The following is a 15,697-nucleotide window of genomic DNA, read 5'->3' on the forward strand; positions in this document are numbered from 1 at the left end:
TAAGGCCAGACGGAGTCCAGATTAACTCTGCTGTCTCATTTTATTGAATGGATTGCAATTTTCACTCAGCAACATTCATTGCTGCTTATTTCTGGAAAATACCCATGGAGTCAAAATTGTCACTACAGTTCAATGTACAGGAGTGGCACCTCCGCACAGCTGCGTTACCTAGACCACTATGTCCAATTGCCAAACAGTGCTGCAGTGATGTAATGGACCCTGCATGACAGACGGTCTGGTGCAGTATCCAGTGAAAGTTCAAACATGAAATATCCAAGGCAGCAAAAGAAAAAATGGAACACACTCACCAGTCTGATAATTCTGATCCTTTATTCGAACATGGACAAACTTAGCAGGGAGGGGTGTGGAGGATGACGGACGACGGCCGTTTCACGCACACAGGCGCTTCTACGGGTCCTAACGGCGGCAGGAAGCGGGGAGGTCTTTTCACCTGTCCAGGTTCATAGTGAACTCCCACACTACCAGCATCACAGCAATAAACTCCGCCCAACGAAATGTCAATCATAAAAGCGAAACTGTGACACATAATTAAAAACTATAAAAACAAAAGCCCAGACAACATTATACAAGATACAAATAAACTGTAGAACACCGCATCATAAAAAGACTGCCATGTCAATTTTATCATTGAGACCTATGGGACCTGTAGCGCTAGTGGCACCTGGCCTCTCTTCTCAAGAGGAGTCGATGCCAATCTCCTCCTTGACATGGTGAGTCAACCCTTTCCAGACCTGCAAGGCGCAATACTCTTGCATTACCCTCATGCATCTGTCTTATACGATTAATTAAGCGGGGAACCCCCTTCCCTGTGCGTATAGAATTGAGGTGTTCCCTAATTCTTATAAATAAAGGCCGAATCGTCTTGCCTATATAAAAAAAAAACCCACATGGGCAAAATATTATGTATACAACATGTGTAGTGTTGCACGAGATAAAATCACGGACACGGTGATAAATAGAGCCAACCTGTACCGTATCCCCTGTAAGGTGCAGTAAGCAAAAATTGCATTAGCCGCGCTTAAAATTACCCTTAGGGGTGCTGGCTCCCAACCAATTCCCACGTTCTGTTTCAAACCGATTCCGCACTAGACAATCTTTTATATTTCTACCACGTCTACAAGCGAACAAAGGGCCCCTATCCACTATCTCTTTTAAATCCGCATATTTCTCCAAGATGTGCCAATTTCTTCTGACCGCTAATCTAATTTGAGCGTCCATTGGCCCATATTTAAAACTGAACACAAACTTCTTGCCGTCTCTATCTGTTTTCGTTCTATTCCCCCCACGCCTAAAAGGCTCATTGTCATTACTCTGCATAGCCCTATTCAGCGCATTATCCAACACAGAACGAGGGTAACCCCGTTTTTCAAATCTTTTGTATAGCTCCTGGGATTGCTGCCTAAACCCACTAACACTACTAATAACCCTTTTTACTCTTAAAAACTGGCTGTATGGAAGAGCATGCTTAGTGTACAACTGGGTGTGCACTATCATAGTGTAGCAATGAATTGGAGGCTGATGGTTTGCGATGTATTTCTGTATGAAGACCGCCTGACTCCACCCTAAGTTTGACATCTAAAACATCCAGCTCGGTGCCCCCAAAGCACGATGTGAACTTCATATTCATGGTGTTGGTGGTACCCAGGTGGTCAATGAAAGCTGCAAAGTCCTCCCGGGTACCATCCCACACCACGAAGATGTCGTCGACATATCTTATATACAGCTTGATGTGCTTGAAGTAAGGGTTATTAATGGAGTAGATGTATTTATCCTCAAAAATGGCTAAAAATAAATTAGCTAACGTACAAGCTACTGGCGTGCCCATGGCTGTGCCCTCCGTTTGTGTGTACCATGTCGTATCAAATTTAAACGTGTTATGGTTTAAAATGAAGGTTAAACTTTCACAAATGAATTCTACTGTGTTGGCATCAGTAGGTGTGTTAGCCAAAATTTATCACACTGCTTCTACCCCCATCACGTGTGGAATTCTAGTGTACAGGCTTTCAATATCAATAGATGACAAACAGAATCCCTCTTGCCAAACAAAACCTTTGATAGCTCTTAGGCCATGTGCACACGTTCAGTATTTTTCGCCTTTTTGGGGTTTTTTTTCGCTATAAAAACGCGAAAAAAACACAAAAAGTGGTATTCCCTCTTATATGAGGTATCGGCGTACTCAGGACAAATTGCAAAGCAAATTGTATGGTGCAATTTCCCCTTTTACCTTTATGAAAATACAAAATTTGAGGTTAAAATAACATTTTTGTGAGGAATATATGATTTTAATATTTTCACTTCTCAACATTATAAACTTCTGTGAAGTATCTGGGGATTCAAAGTGCTCACTATGCATCTACAGTTGTAGCCAAAAGTGTTGACACCCCTGCAATTCTGTCAGATAATACTCAGTTTCTTCCTGAAAATGATTGCAAACACAAATTCTTTGTTATTATTATCTTCATTTCATTTGTCTTAAATGAAAAAACACAAAAAGAATTGTCCTAAAGCCAAATTGGATATAATTCCACACTAAACATAAAAAAGGGTGGACAAATGTATTTGCACTGTTTGAAAAATCATGTGATGCTTCTCTAATTTGTGTAATTAACAGCACCTGTAACTTACCTGTGGCACCTAACAGGTGTTGGCAATAACTAAATCACTTGCAGCCAGTTGACATGGATTAAAGTTGACTCAACCTCTGTCTTGTGTCCTTGTGTGTACCACATTGAGCATGGAGAAAAGAAAGAAGACCAAAGAACTGTCTGAGGACTTGAAAACCAAATTGTGAGGAAGCATGAGTAATCTCAAGGCTACATGTCCATCTCCAAAGACCTGAATGTTCCTTTGTCTACCGTGCGCAGTGTCATCAAGAAGTTTAAAGCCCATGACACTGTGGCTAACCTCCCTAGATGTTGGCGGAAAAGAAAAATTGACAAGAGATTTCAATGGAAGATTGTGCAGATGTTGGATAAAGAACCTCAACTAACATCCAAACAAGTTCAAGCTGCCCTGCAGTCCGAGGGTACAACAGTGTCAACCCGTACTATCCGTCGGCATCTGAATGAAAAGGGACTGTATGGTAGGAGACCCAGGAAGACCCCACTTCTTACCCCAAGACATAATAAAGCCAGGCTGGAGTTTGCCAAAACTTATCTGAAAAAGCCTAAAACGTTTTGGAAGAATGTTCTCTGGTCAGATGAGACAAAAGTAGAGCTTTTTGGGCAAAGGCATCAACATAGAGTTTACAGGAGAAAAAAGAGGCATTCAAAGAAAAGAACTCTGTCCCTACAGTCAAACATGGTGGAGGTTCCCTAATGTTTTGGGGTTGCTTTGCTGCCTCTGGCACTGGACTGCTTGACCGTGTGCATGGCATTATGAAGTCTGAAGACTACCAACAAATTTTGCAGCATAATGTAGGGCCCAGTGTTAGAAAGTTGTTTCTCCCTCAGAGGTCATGGGTCTTCCAGCAGGACAATGACCCAAAACACACTTCAAAAAGCACTAGAAAATGGTTTGAGAGAAAGCACTGGAGACTTCCAAGGTGGCCAGCAATGAGTCCAGACCTGAATCTCATAGAACACATGTGGAGAGATCTAAAAACGGCAGTTTAGAGAAGGCACCCTTCAAATATCAGGTACCTGGAGCAGTTTGCCAAAGAAGAATGGTCTAAAATTCCAGCAGAGCATTGTAAGAAACTCATTGATGGTTACCAGAAGCGGTTGGTCGCAGTTATTTTGGCTAAAGGTTGTGCAACCAAGTATTAGGCTGATGGTGCCATTACTTTTGTCTAACCCATTTTTGGAGTTTTGTGTGAAATGATCAATGTTTTGCTTCATTCTCTTGTGTTTTTTTTTTTCATTTAAGACAAATTAAATGAAGATAATAATACCAAAGAATTTGTGTTTGCAATCATTTTCAGGAAGAAACTGAGTATTATCTGACATAATAGGTGGGGTGACAATACTTTTGGCCACAACTCTAAATAGATTCCTTGAGGGGTCTAGTTTCCAAAATGGGGTCACTAGTGGGGAGTTTCCACTGTTCAGGCACATCAGGGGCTCTCCAAATGGGACATGACATCCACTAATCATTCCCAGGAAATTTTACATTCAAAAAGTCAAATGACACACCTTCCCTTCCGAGCCCTGCCATGCGCGCAAATAGTAGTTTTCTTCATCGTGTTGGGTATCTCCGTACTCAGGAGGAATTTCACAACAAATTCTATGGTGCAATTTCTCCTGTTACCCTTATGAAGATTCAATATTTTGTGTCAGAGTCTCTCCAAATGCAGCATGGAGTACACCAATTATTCCAGCAAATTTTGCATTCAAAAAGTCAAATGGTGCTCCTTCCCTTCCGAGATTGGCCTTGCACCCAAACAGTGGTTTCCCCCCTCTTATGTGGTATGGGGTATTGGTATGCTCAGAAGAAATTACAAACTATTTTTGAAGTCCATCTTTTCCTTTTACCATTGTCAAAAATAAAAATTTGTATCTGAAGTAATTGCTTTGTGAAAAAAAAAATTTTAAAAATTTTTTCCATTAAATTCCTGTGAAGCGCCTAAAGAGAGAAATTCTTGAATGTGGTTTTGATCACCTTTAGGGGTGTAGTTTTTAGAATGCTGAATAAAAAGAAAGAAGGAGGTGTCATCGACTGCGCTGCTGATGAGGACTCAAAAGCAGGATAAAATCAACTGATTTTATTAAAAGATTTACAGGTCAACCCGTTTCAATGTCACACCCGACTCCTTCATCAGGACAAAAACCTCCTAGCACTTTTCCTTCCGTTTTTAGAATGGTGTCACTTTTATCTTTTATCTTATATACCCCTCAAAGTGACTTCAAATGTGATGTGGTTCCTAAAAAGAAATGGTGTTGTAAAAAATGAGAAATCGCTGGTCAACTTTTAACTTTTATAAATTCCTTAAAAAAAAAAATGTTGGTTCCAAAATTGTGCTGCTGTAAAGTAGACATGTGAGAAATGTTAAAGATATCAAAGTTGGAATATAGTGACATTTTCAAAATTTTTCCAAATTTCTGTTTGTTTCATAAATATGCTTTTGTAAGTCATATCAATTTTTTTTTACCACCATCATGAAGTACAACATGTCACGAAAAAACAGTCCTCAGAATCACCAGGATCCATTGAAGCGTTCTAGAGTTTATTACCTCATAAAGATACAGTGGTCAGAATGAACTTTTGGACTCTATATTTTGACCGTTTTTGTGAACTAAGGTTTTTGTGTATAATTTAATGGATTGCACTTGTAATTATATCATGTAAGAGCATGAAAAGTGTCCTCTTTCTTGCCCTGATCTAGTTATGTACTAAATTGGAACTTGTATTATGGTGTTAAACCTTTTAAGGGTTGGGCTCTTGCAAATTTATTCTTATTTTTTTATTTTTTTTATCAATGAAGTACCAAATCCAATTTTCATCTCATATATCAGCACATTTTTGTTAGACGAGTTATAATTTTCAATGCCATTATGTTGTGGTTTGTGTAACTTCTTATATATTATTTTGTTTCACTACAGCTCTTTCGTGGTTGAGAGGCAACCCTGTATGCCAACGCACCCACAGCGACCCTTGGTTTTAAAAACTGGAGTTCAGTTCACAGTGAAATTAAGGTATGGAATATTTCTCAAATTTAGAATCTAAATGTTGTAGTTATTTCCATGTGATGTTTATGGAACTCATAATAGGTACATTTTGGTCTAAGTTTTCTTCAAAATGTATAGATTTTGTATTAAATATCCCAATCTTTTATGAAATGATATTGGCAACAGAAATCTACACATTATATGAACTGTAGCGTTGGAATTTTTCTTCCTTATGAGTTTATGCCACCAGGGGGCGCAGCTTCTATGACAGCACCGCAAGTCAATGAAGCTACGTTACCTGCATTCCATTCATTCCCCAATCTTTTACAGCCATGAGCGGCTGCATTAGCAGGCTTCTGGTTGTAAATGTATTTAATCCCTTCAGATGGATTTACAGCTTGGGACATGACTGTACGGCGGACATGTATGGGATATTGTTGCTTTTTTATTTTCCTTTTTTAACAGGAGACTCTTCAGGTGGATTGAGCGTACAATAAATATATTACAACCCATGTGTTTATTTCATTAAAATACATTTTTAATAATGTGTGTGTGTATTATTAACCCTTTACTACTATTGGAGTAATAATGGATAGGTGTCTTATTGACATCTCTTCATTGTTAACCAGGCTTAATGTCACCTTACATTAGCAAGGTGACATTAACCCCTTAATACCCCATATCCCACCGCTACTCGGGAGTGGGAAGAGAGTGGCTAAGTGCCAGAATAGGCACATCTTACAGATGTGCCTTTTCTGGGGTGGCTGGAGGCAGATGTTTATTGCCGGGGAGGTGGCAATAACCACGGTCCCTCTCTAGGCTATTAATATCTGCCCTCAGTCACTGGCTTTTCCACTCTGGTGGAGAAAATTGCGCGGGAGTCCACGCCAGTTTTTTCCGTGATTTAACCCTTTATTTTAACACCTAGAGCTCCCAAATTTTGCACACACAAACTACTAACATTATTAGTGAGGAATATGTAAAAATATAGCGGATATAAAATGGTTTACTGTGAGAAACAACTGAAATTATGTCTTATATTATAGGTTCTTCAAAGTAGCCACCTTTTGCTTTGATGACTGCTTTGCACACTCTTGGCATTCTCTTGATCCTAGAATATAAGACATAATTTCAGTTGTTTCACACTTTTTTCATAAGTATATAATTCCACATGTGTTAATTCATAGTTTTGATGCCTTCAGTGTGAATGTACAATTTTCATAGTCATGAAAATACACAAAAATCTTTAAATGAGGTGTGTCCAAACTTTTGGTCCGTACTGTGTATATATATATATATATATATATATATATATATATATATATATATATATATATATATATATATATATATATATATATATATATATATATATATATATACATTTATTTATTTATTGTGAGGCAGTGACCCCTGATACAGCTAGGGGGCGCTGTATGTGCTTTCCAGAATGTGCATGGAAGCGTAGTGAGGCCATGAGGGCGTACTGCAGACACAGGTGTGGCTGTAATTAGAAGAGTGAAGCAGTGACTGATTAAAAGCCCTTTAGTAGAGGGGGAGGTGTGTCAGTGTTGAGCTTGGAAGCAGACAGAGCAGTTGTCTGCAGAGCTCTCTCTGTGTGGAGCAACACAGAGGCAGAAGGAACCAAAGAGACTGACACCCTGGGCTGTCTTATGTTTACCCAGCTGCAATCCAGAGGATAAAGAGTGCAGTGCACTGAGTGAGTACAGAGACTTGATACCGGCGTGTGGTCACCAGTGTCTGACTGGGGTGCCAAGGGCCCACCAGTAACACTGACTTTGGGGGCCCACTTGCACACAAATATTACACTACCCTCGTTCACAAATTTACCTATATCTCTATATAAGAATACATTGGGTAGTTTGATTAATGAATGATGAGATGTTGCTTTTTTCTATACAGGATCAATTGAGTTATGCCAAGTACTGCTCATACAGTGGGGTTGGGGGCGCAGATCTGCACAGGGGCCCACCGGGGGATTCCCCTGTTACCCTATGGGCCAGTCCGAGCCTTTGTGGTCACCCAGGCAAACTGGACAGATGGAAGTTCGGCCTGTTTATTGACTGCATCATATAGCCATGTATTACTAATGGACTGTATGAAGAAGCTGTATAATGTGTAGACTGTGTGAAGTAACACAATAAAGGAACGTTTTGTTTGAACTTGTTTGGGTCACTGCCGTTGATCCAGCCCTTGTTGATTTTTATAAGAGTCAGCCTGTCAGCATTTTCAGTTGACAGGCGGATGCGCTTATCTGCTATAATTCCACCAGCGCCACTAAAAACCCTCTGTGACAGAAAGCTAGCAGCAGTCCAGGACCTTAAAGGGGTAGAGAGCCAGTTCATGCCACGTTTCCAGCTTGGATACCCAATAATTAAAAGGCACAGAGGAATCAAGCAGGACGTTTGTACAATCTGAAAGGTACTCCCTCAGCATCTTCCCAAACATTGCACTTCTTGTGACAGCACCCCTTGCCTCTGTGCCAGCACGATGGGAGTCTGAAAACACTGTCCCAGAACTTTGCCATTGTTCCAATGCCTGAGCTGGATTGTACTTCTGTCTCTCTCGCTTGGACACCTTGGTTGTACAACAAACTCTGACGTCTGCTGCCAGCATTCTCACATGGGAATTTTTTAAGTAATTCCGATACAAGAGCCCTCTGGTACTGCAACATTGTTGTACACCTGTCTGCCTCTGGAAGAAGAGATTGAAAGTTATCCTTGTAGCAGGGGTCTAGAAGTGTCACCAACCAGTAATGAGTGTCCCCGAAAATTTTAAGAATGCAAGGGTCACGGGAAACGCAGTGCAAGATAAAGTCAGCCATGCGTGCCAGACTTCTAACAGGCAAGACTTCCGTGTCCTCACCAACAGAACGACTGACCATGCTGTCCTCCTCCCTGTCCTCAGGCCATCCCCGCTGAACAGATGGTATGACAGCTATGATTGCAGTACCGTCTATAGTGCATGAAAGTAGCTCCTGTTCTTCCTTCTCCTCCTCCTCCTTTCATTGTCTACCAATTCACGTTGGAATGACATGAGGCTGGGCTGAGTGTAATCACCCTGTATGGTTCCTTGCTACATGTCCTTGTGCTCTGCCTGCAATGCATCCTCTTTAATTGTGAGCAGAGATGTTTTCAGAATGCAGAGAAGGAGGATGGGGATACTAATTATGGCATCATCGCTGCTCACCATCTTGGTGCAGTCCTCAAAGTTTTGGAGAATGGTACATATGTCTGACATCCATGTCCACTCCTGAGGTCTTATGTGTGGAATCTGAACTGAAAATCAGCGGCCTTGTTGATGCTGGTAGTCAACAACTGCCTCTTCTGCTCACAAATCATTTCCTACATATGCAGTGTAGAGTTCCAACGCGTGGGGACATCACACATCAGTCGGTGAGCCGGAACTGCAAGCACTGCTGAAGCACGACAAGGGCGGCTGAAGCTGTAGCTGACTTTCTGAAATTTGCAGACAGATGGCATACTTTGACTAGCAGATCTGGCAGCTCCAGGTAGCTTTTGAGAAAACTTTGAACCACGAGGTTAAGCGCATGGGCCAGGCAAGGTACGTGTGTGAGCTCACCTTGCCTCAGAGCCGCCACCAGGTTCCGGTCATTGTCACACACAACCATGCCTGGCTGTAGGTTCAGTGGTGTCATCCAAATATCTGACTGATCTTTCATCCCTGTCCACAACTTTTCAGCATTGTACGGTTTGTCACCTAAGCAGATTAGCTTCATCACAGCGTGTTGCTGAGGCAGTGCTGCAGTGCTTCCAGTTCCTGACTGATGTGTTCATTTCAGAGACAGGCTGAATAGGAGGAGGAGGAGGAGCAGGAGCTGTAGACTGTAGGGGCCCGCAGTCCTCAGCGTGGGGAGGATGTGTTCCATCCCAAAGTCTGACTGGGTCTCGGCTTCCTCTATGTTAACCCAGTGTGCCTTCAGTGAGATGTACCGTCCCTATCCACAAGCTCTTGTCCACATGTCCGTGGTTAGGTGGATTTTCCCAGTAGAACCATTGTTGTGAGCACAGGTAATGTTGTGAGAAACATACTGGTGTAATGCCGGTACGGCACACTGGGAGAAATAGTGGTGACTGGGGACTGAGTACCTTGGGAAGGCCACCACTATCAGGTTGCAGAAAGCTTCTGTCTCAATGAGCCTTAAAGGCAACTTTTCGAGCGCAAGCAGATGAGAAATGTTAGAATTTAGTACTGTGGCCTGTGGGGCGTTGGCTGGGTATTTCTGCTTGCTTTCCAATGACTGGGGTATAGACAACTGAAGGCTGGGCTGGCACTATGATGTGGACAGGCTTGATGTTGGTGCTGCTTGACTGTGGACAACAACAGGTAAAGAGCCAGAGGCATCTTCACATGCACGGTGGACTGGGAATTGGTTTCTACGCAAAACAGTGGAAGAAGCAGTGGTGTCACCTGCAGACAGTGTTCCTGAAGCCTGGGGTTCTGCCCACAAAGTCAGGTGCTTTGCTGCCATGTGCCTGATCATGCTGGTGGTGGTCAGGCCGGTAGTTTTGCTTCCCCTGCTGATGCGAGCATGGCAGGTGCTGCAAATGGCCTATTTAGGGTTATAAGCAGAGTCTTTAAAAAATAACCTGACTCGGGGAGATCTAACAGTTGGAGTGGCAACTTCCGTCATGTTGGTGTTACGGGGAACGGATGCATGCCTTCTTTCTGTGGCCCCCACACTGCTTATTCCTGCCTGTTGGGGTGATATGCCTCCTTCCCCATGTGTGCTGCTGTCCTCGCTCTGCATGTCCTCCTGCTAGGTTGGGTCAGTCAGTATGTCATCCACACCTCGTCTTCCACATCTGCACCCTGCTCCTCCTCCTGACTTTCTGGCAATTATTTTTAATCATAGACCTGAGACAGGGACAAGGGGGCATCCTTAACGTCTGGAGGAAAGAAGGTTTAAGCATAATAACAGACGCGGATTCTTTACTGTAAGAGTAGTGAGACTATGGAACTCTCTGCCGTATGATGTTGTAATGCGTGATTCATTACTTAAATTTAAGAGGGGCCTGGATGCATTTCTTGAAAAGTATAGTGTTACATGTTATACAGTGCCTACAAGTAGCATTCAACCCCCTGCAGATTTAGCAGGTTTACACATTTGGAATTAACTTGGCATTGTGACATTTGGACTGTAGATCAGCCTGGAAGTGTGAAATGCACTGCAGCAAAAAAAGAATGTTATTTCTTTGTTTATTTTTTTTTAAATTGTGAAAAGTTGTTTCAGAGGGTCATTTTATTATTCAACCCCTCAACCCACCAGAATTCTGTTTGGTTCCCCTAAAGTATTAAGAAGTAGTTCAGGCACAAAGAACAATGAGCTTCACATGTTTGGATTAATTATCTCTTTTTCCAGCCTTTTCTGACTATTTAAGACCCTCCCCAAACTTGTGAACAGCACTCATACATGGTCAACATGGGAAAGACAAAGGAGCATTCCAAGGCCATCAGAGACAAGATCGTGGAGGGTCACAAGGCTGGCAAGGGGTACAAAACCCTTTCCAAGGAGTTGGGCCTACCTGTCTCCACTGTTGGGAGCATCATCCGGAAGTGGAAGGCTTATGGAACTACGGTTAGCCTTCCACGGCCTGGACAGCCTTTGAAAGTTTCCTCCCGTGCCGAGGCCAGGCTTGTCCGAAGAGTCAAGGCTAACCCAAGGACAACAAGGAAGGAGCTCCGGGAAGATCTCATGGCAGTGGGGACATTGGTTTCAGTCAATACCATAAGTAACATACTCCACCACAATGGTCTCCGTTCCAGACGAGCCCGTAAGGTACCTTTACTTTCAAAGCGTCATGTCAAGGCTCGTCTACAGTTTGCTCATGATCACTTGGAGGACTCTGAGACTGACTGGTTCAAGGTTCTCTGGTCTGATGAGACCAAGATCGAGATCTTTGGTGCCAACCACACACGTGACGTTTGGAGACTGGATGACACTGCATACGACCCCAAGAATACCATCCCTACAGTGAAGCATGGTGGTGGCAGCATCATGCTGTGGGGCTGTTTCTCAGCCAAGGGGCCTGGCCATCTGGTCCGCATCCATGGGAAGATGGATAGCACGGCCTACCTGGAGATTTTGGCCAAGAACCTCCGCTCCTCCATCAAGGATCTTAAGATGGGTCGTCATTTCATCTTCCAACAAGACAACGACCCAAAGCACACAGCCAAGAAAACCAAGGCCTGGTTCAAGATGCAAAAAATCAAGGTGTTGCAGTGGCCTAGTCAGTCTCCTGACCTTAACCCAATTGAAAACTTGTGGAAGGAGCTCAAGATTAAAGTCCACATGAGACACCCAAAGAACCTAGATAACTTGGAGAAGATCTGCATGGAGGAGTGGGCCAAGATAACTCCAGAGACCTGTGCCGGCCTGATCAGGTCTTATAAAAGACGATTATTAGCTGTAATTGCAAACAAAGGTTATTCCACAAAATATTAAATCTAGGGGTTGAATAATAATTGACCCACACTTTTATGTTTAAAATTTATAAAAATTTAACTGAGCAACAAAACTTTTTGGTTTGTAAGATTTATGCATCTGTTAATAAATCCTGCTCTTGTTTGAAGTTTGAAGGCTCTAACTTATTTGCATCTTATTAAACCTGCTAAATCTGCAGGGGGTTGAATACTACTTGTAGGCACTGTATATACTAGATTCCTTGATAGGGCATTGATCCATTGAACTAGTCTGATTGCTGTATGGAGTCGAGAAGGAATTTTTTTTCCCCAATGTGGAGCTTACTCTTTGCCACATGGTTTTTTTGCCTTCCTCTGGATCAACATGTTAGGGCATGTTAGGTTAGGCTCTGAGTTGAACTAGATGGACTTAAATTCTTCCTTCAACCTTAATAACTATGTTATTATGTAATTATGTTTCATCATCGTCCACCTCTTGTGACACTTTCCCACCATCGCCTTAATGTGACCGTGGCTGTTCAAATCATTGGGCACCGCTACATTCGATCTCATCTGGCCCCACTTCAAGTTTCAAGTTGACCGGCCGAGAGTCCGGAATCTTGATAGGGAAAACTGAACAGCTCTTTGGAGTGTCCAAGTGTGGGAACAGTTGTCTCAGGGCACTTGGCATGGTGGGAGGAAGGAGGATCAGGGTGAGTAATATCCGGTCCACACTCATCCCTACTCAGACTTGACCATGTGGAAGACATGGTGGTGGTGGCTAAGTGACTGGAAGCATTATCCGCTATCCAACCAACAGCCGTTTCACACTGCTCTGGCTTCAATAGTGGTATGCTGCGGTCCCCTAGAAACTGGGACAGGATGGTCGAGCGTGAAGATGTGGGTCTTTGTTGTGGCCCACTTTCAGCTTAGCCACGGCCTTGTCCTCTACATGCACCATCACATCCACTTCCCCGTCCCTTGCCTTGCCCATTTTAAATGAACTACTGAAATCTTTGAAAAACTCAATACAAATGGATTTATGTGGAGAAAAATTATATGTGATCATTATGCCTGAAAAGCAAGTTTTTGGAGACGACAGATACACCGAGCCTCTGATGGATATAACAAACAGTTAATTAATAAATATATATATATATATATATATATATATATATATATATATATATATGTATTAAAATATTTATAAACAAAAAATAATGAGTAGACCAAGGCTAGCAGACAGAACAATGCAACGTATGCCTGCTAAGCACAGATTTTTCCATCACAGACACACCAGGTGTCTGACGGAGATAAGACTGTCTAAATTTTTAGATTTTTTTTTTTTAAACACTAGATACTGAGTAGAACAAGGCTAGCAGCCAGAACTATACAATGTATGCCTGCTAAGCGAATATTTTCCCACCACAGATACACCAGGCGTCTGAAGGAGATAAAAAAAAAATAATGGAGTACTAAAATTGAAAGATATTTAGCGCAATGATATGTGATGTGTGTGGCGTACAACTCACTGACATAAATATAAGAACTGTAGCTAAATATTTTTGGGCCAAATACAGATTTTTGGGGCAGCAAAATGGTGTCCAAAAATGTTGTAAAACACTGCAAAATATTAGATAGATCAAGACAAAAAGTCCTTAAATTGTGAGTAAGCCCATATTCAAGGGGCAACACTTCATTTCTAAATAAACTACATAACCATATTCTTTATACACCAAATTCACAAGTAGGTGCCAAAGAAAAATTTAGAAGTGACAACAAAATTGATTTTAAAACTATAATAGTTTTTATTCAGTCAAATACAAAATCCATTAGAAAGGTTCAGGAATACGAGATAGCTGGAATGAATGGAGGTAACATAAGGAAGTTACAGCTGGCATAAAATTGGCAGTTTACCTAAACATGGCAATGTTAAATGGTAGCAAATTAGAAACCATATTCATATATAATAAAGTGCATTGTGCAAAAAAAATAATTATTGTATTCATAATATAATAAATTGCTTTCACTAAATAACCAAGTCAATATTTGAATTGCCACTAGAGGGTAGTATTGCTCACCAAGAGTCAGATATCGCTGGATTTATATACTTAGTATATTTTAATCTCTTCCAATAAAGCTAGTTAGACTTGTGCAAATCCCTAATTTTAATTATATGCCCAATAGATAATCTAGCTGAATATACTTTAAGAGAACTTAATCACCCAAAGGCATATATAAGTCCCTGTATTCATTAGCCCAAATAGTACTTAGATGGCACATTAGAAAAAATAGTTTAGGGAAGCATCATATAAAGGTAGGAACACTTGGGTTCATATTTACCTGGATGTCACAACATTCACTAGCTCTGCCACTGTAAAAGACCTTCATCTCCTGCCCCGATGCACGCGTTTCTCCACCCTGCTTCTTCAGGGGGCGTGTCCTAAGTCGGAAGAGGTGTGTGTTTAAATATAGGAGTCAGGCCAATAGAAAAATACTTATACAGTGACTTCACCAGTTGCTAGGAGATATTTTATAAACGCGACTAGAGAAGGTCTCCCCATTGAAACCGAAAGAAAAATTTTGATGCACCAATAGACAAATACCTATATGATGATGTTACCAGTTGCTGGGGAATATAGCAAAAGTCCTCCCATTAAAGCCAAAAGTAAATTCCGTCATATAGCAAAAAACTAAGAATCGAGGGCACCATCAAACAAAATCATCTAAGTGTTCAACCTGCCGCATGTCAAAAACACAAATCAAAGAAGAACAAGAAAAGAGACATGCACAAACGCAGGGATCACCATATACAGTTACAAAATTTTATTAACATCAGTTGACCATACACTACAAATATTAAAAACATTTAAAATCACAAAACTATAAGCAGAATGCACCCAGATGAATAGGGGGAGAAAACTCAAGCAAGAGTCCGCTTGATTACCTGAAGTCCCTAAATCACATAAATAAATTCATTGTGGAGTATTCATAATAATAAACACTATCAAAAATAGTCAATTTTTGCTTAATCTAGTATACCTGATGATTGGTGCCCAATATAAACATTAGTTAATGTCAAAGAACCACCAAAGGACAGAATAAAACAGCCCTATGTGTCCCAGATATAAGGTACAAATTGCTCAGTATCCTATCAATCCAGATAACCTATCAGACAGAGAGTGGTCTAGCAGACAAATTTAACATTTTTCAGACAATCATCAAAAATACCCAATAGACTTGCTCACATGCTACACTCGTGAGTGCTTGTTCAAAGAGACCAGGATCAAGAGCCGGCACCCATGCAGCCCACCCAACGCGTGTCGTCACCTAAGTGACTTCCTCAGGTGCAAGTGGCATGCTCATCTGACCGCAGTTACAATATTTATACACTCATAATTTACCAGATTCGTCGCAGCTGAGAGACAAACCACGCCGGAGTCCGGTGCCATAACATCTTCCAGGTCCCACTCCCGGAAGTGTCAACCACACATGGGTGAGAATCACCATGGGGATGAGACGGCATACACCACAGCGCGCATGCACAAGTATTTTGTGTGTCACACACTAAAGAGGCGTCGTCCCAACCCCCAGGTCAGGCTCCTAGGACAGTCTACCACGCATGG

At 41.7% G+C, this 15,697-nt stretch overlaps 1 protein-coding gene across 3 annotated transcripts in view; it reads left to right on the plus strand.

The window, feature by feature from the left end:
* The window catches only part of STAT1 (signal transducer and activator of transcription 1), a 2,295,457-nt gene that overhangs the window by 494,637 nt on the left and 1,785,123 nt on the right, over positions 1 to 15,697 (plus strand). For all 3 annotated transcript variants that reach the window (XM_077275645.1, XM_077275646.1, XM_077275644.1), the window contains exon 10: positions 5,562 to 5,654. In XM_077275645.1, coding sequence (XP_077131760.1) covers positions 5,562 to 5,654 — 93 coding nt within the window. The remainder of the gene's footprint in view (positions 1 to 5,561; positions 5,655 to 15,697) is intronic.

Source organism: Ranitomeya variabilis, chromosome 7 (genome assembly GCF_051348905.1).
Source record: "Ranitomeya variabilis isolate aRanVar5 chromosome 7, aRanVar5.hap1, whole genome shotgun sequence".
NCBI lineage: Eukaryota > Metazoa > Chordata > Amphibia > Anura > Dendrobatidae > Ranitomeya > Ranitomeya variabilis.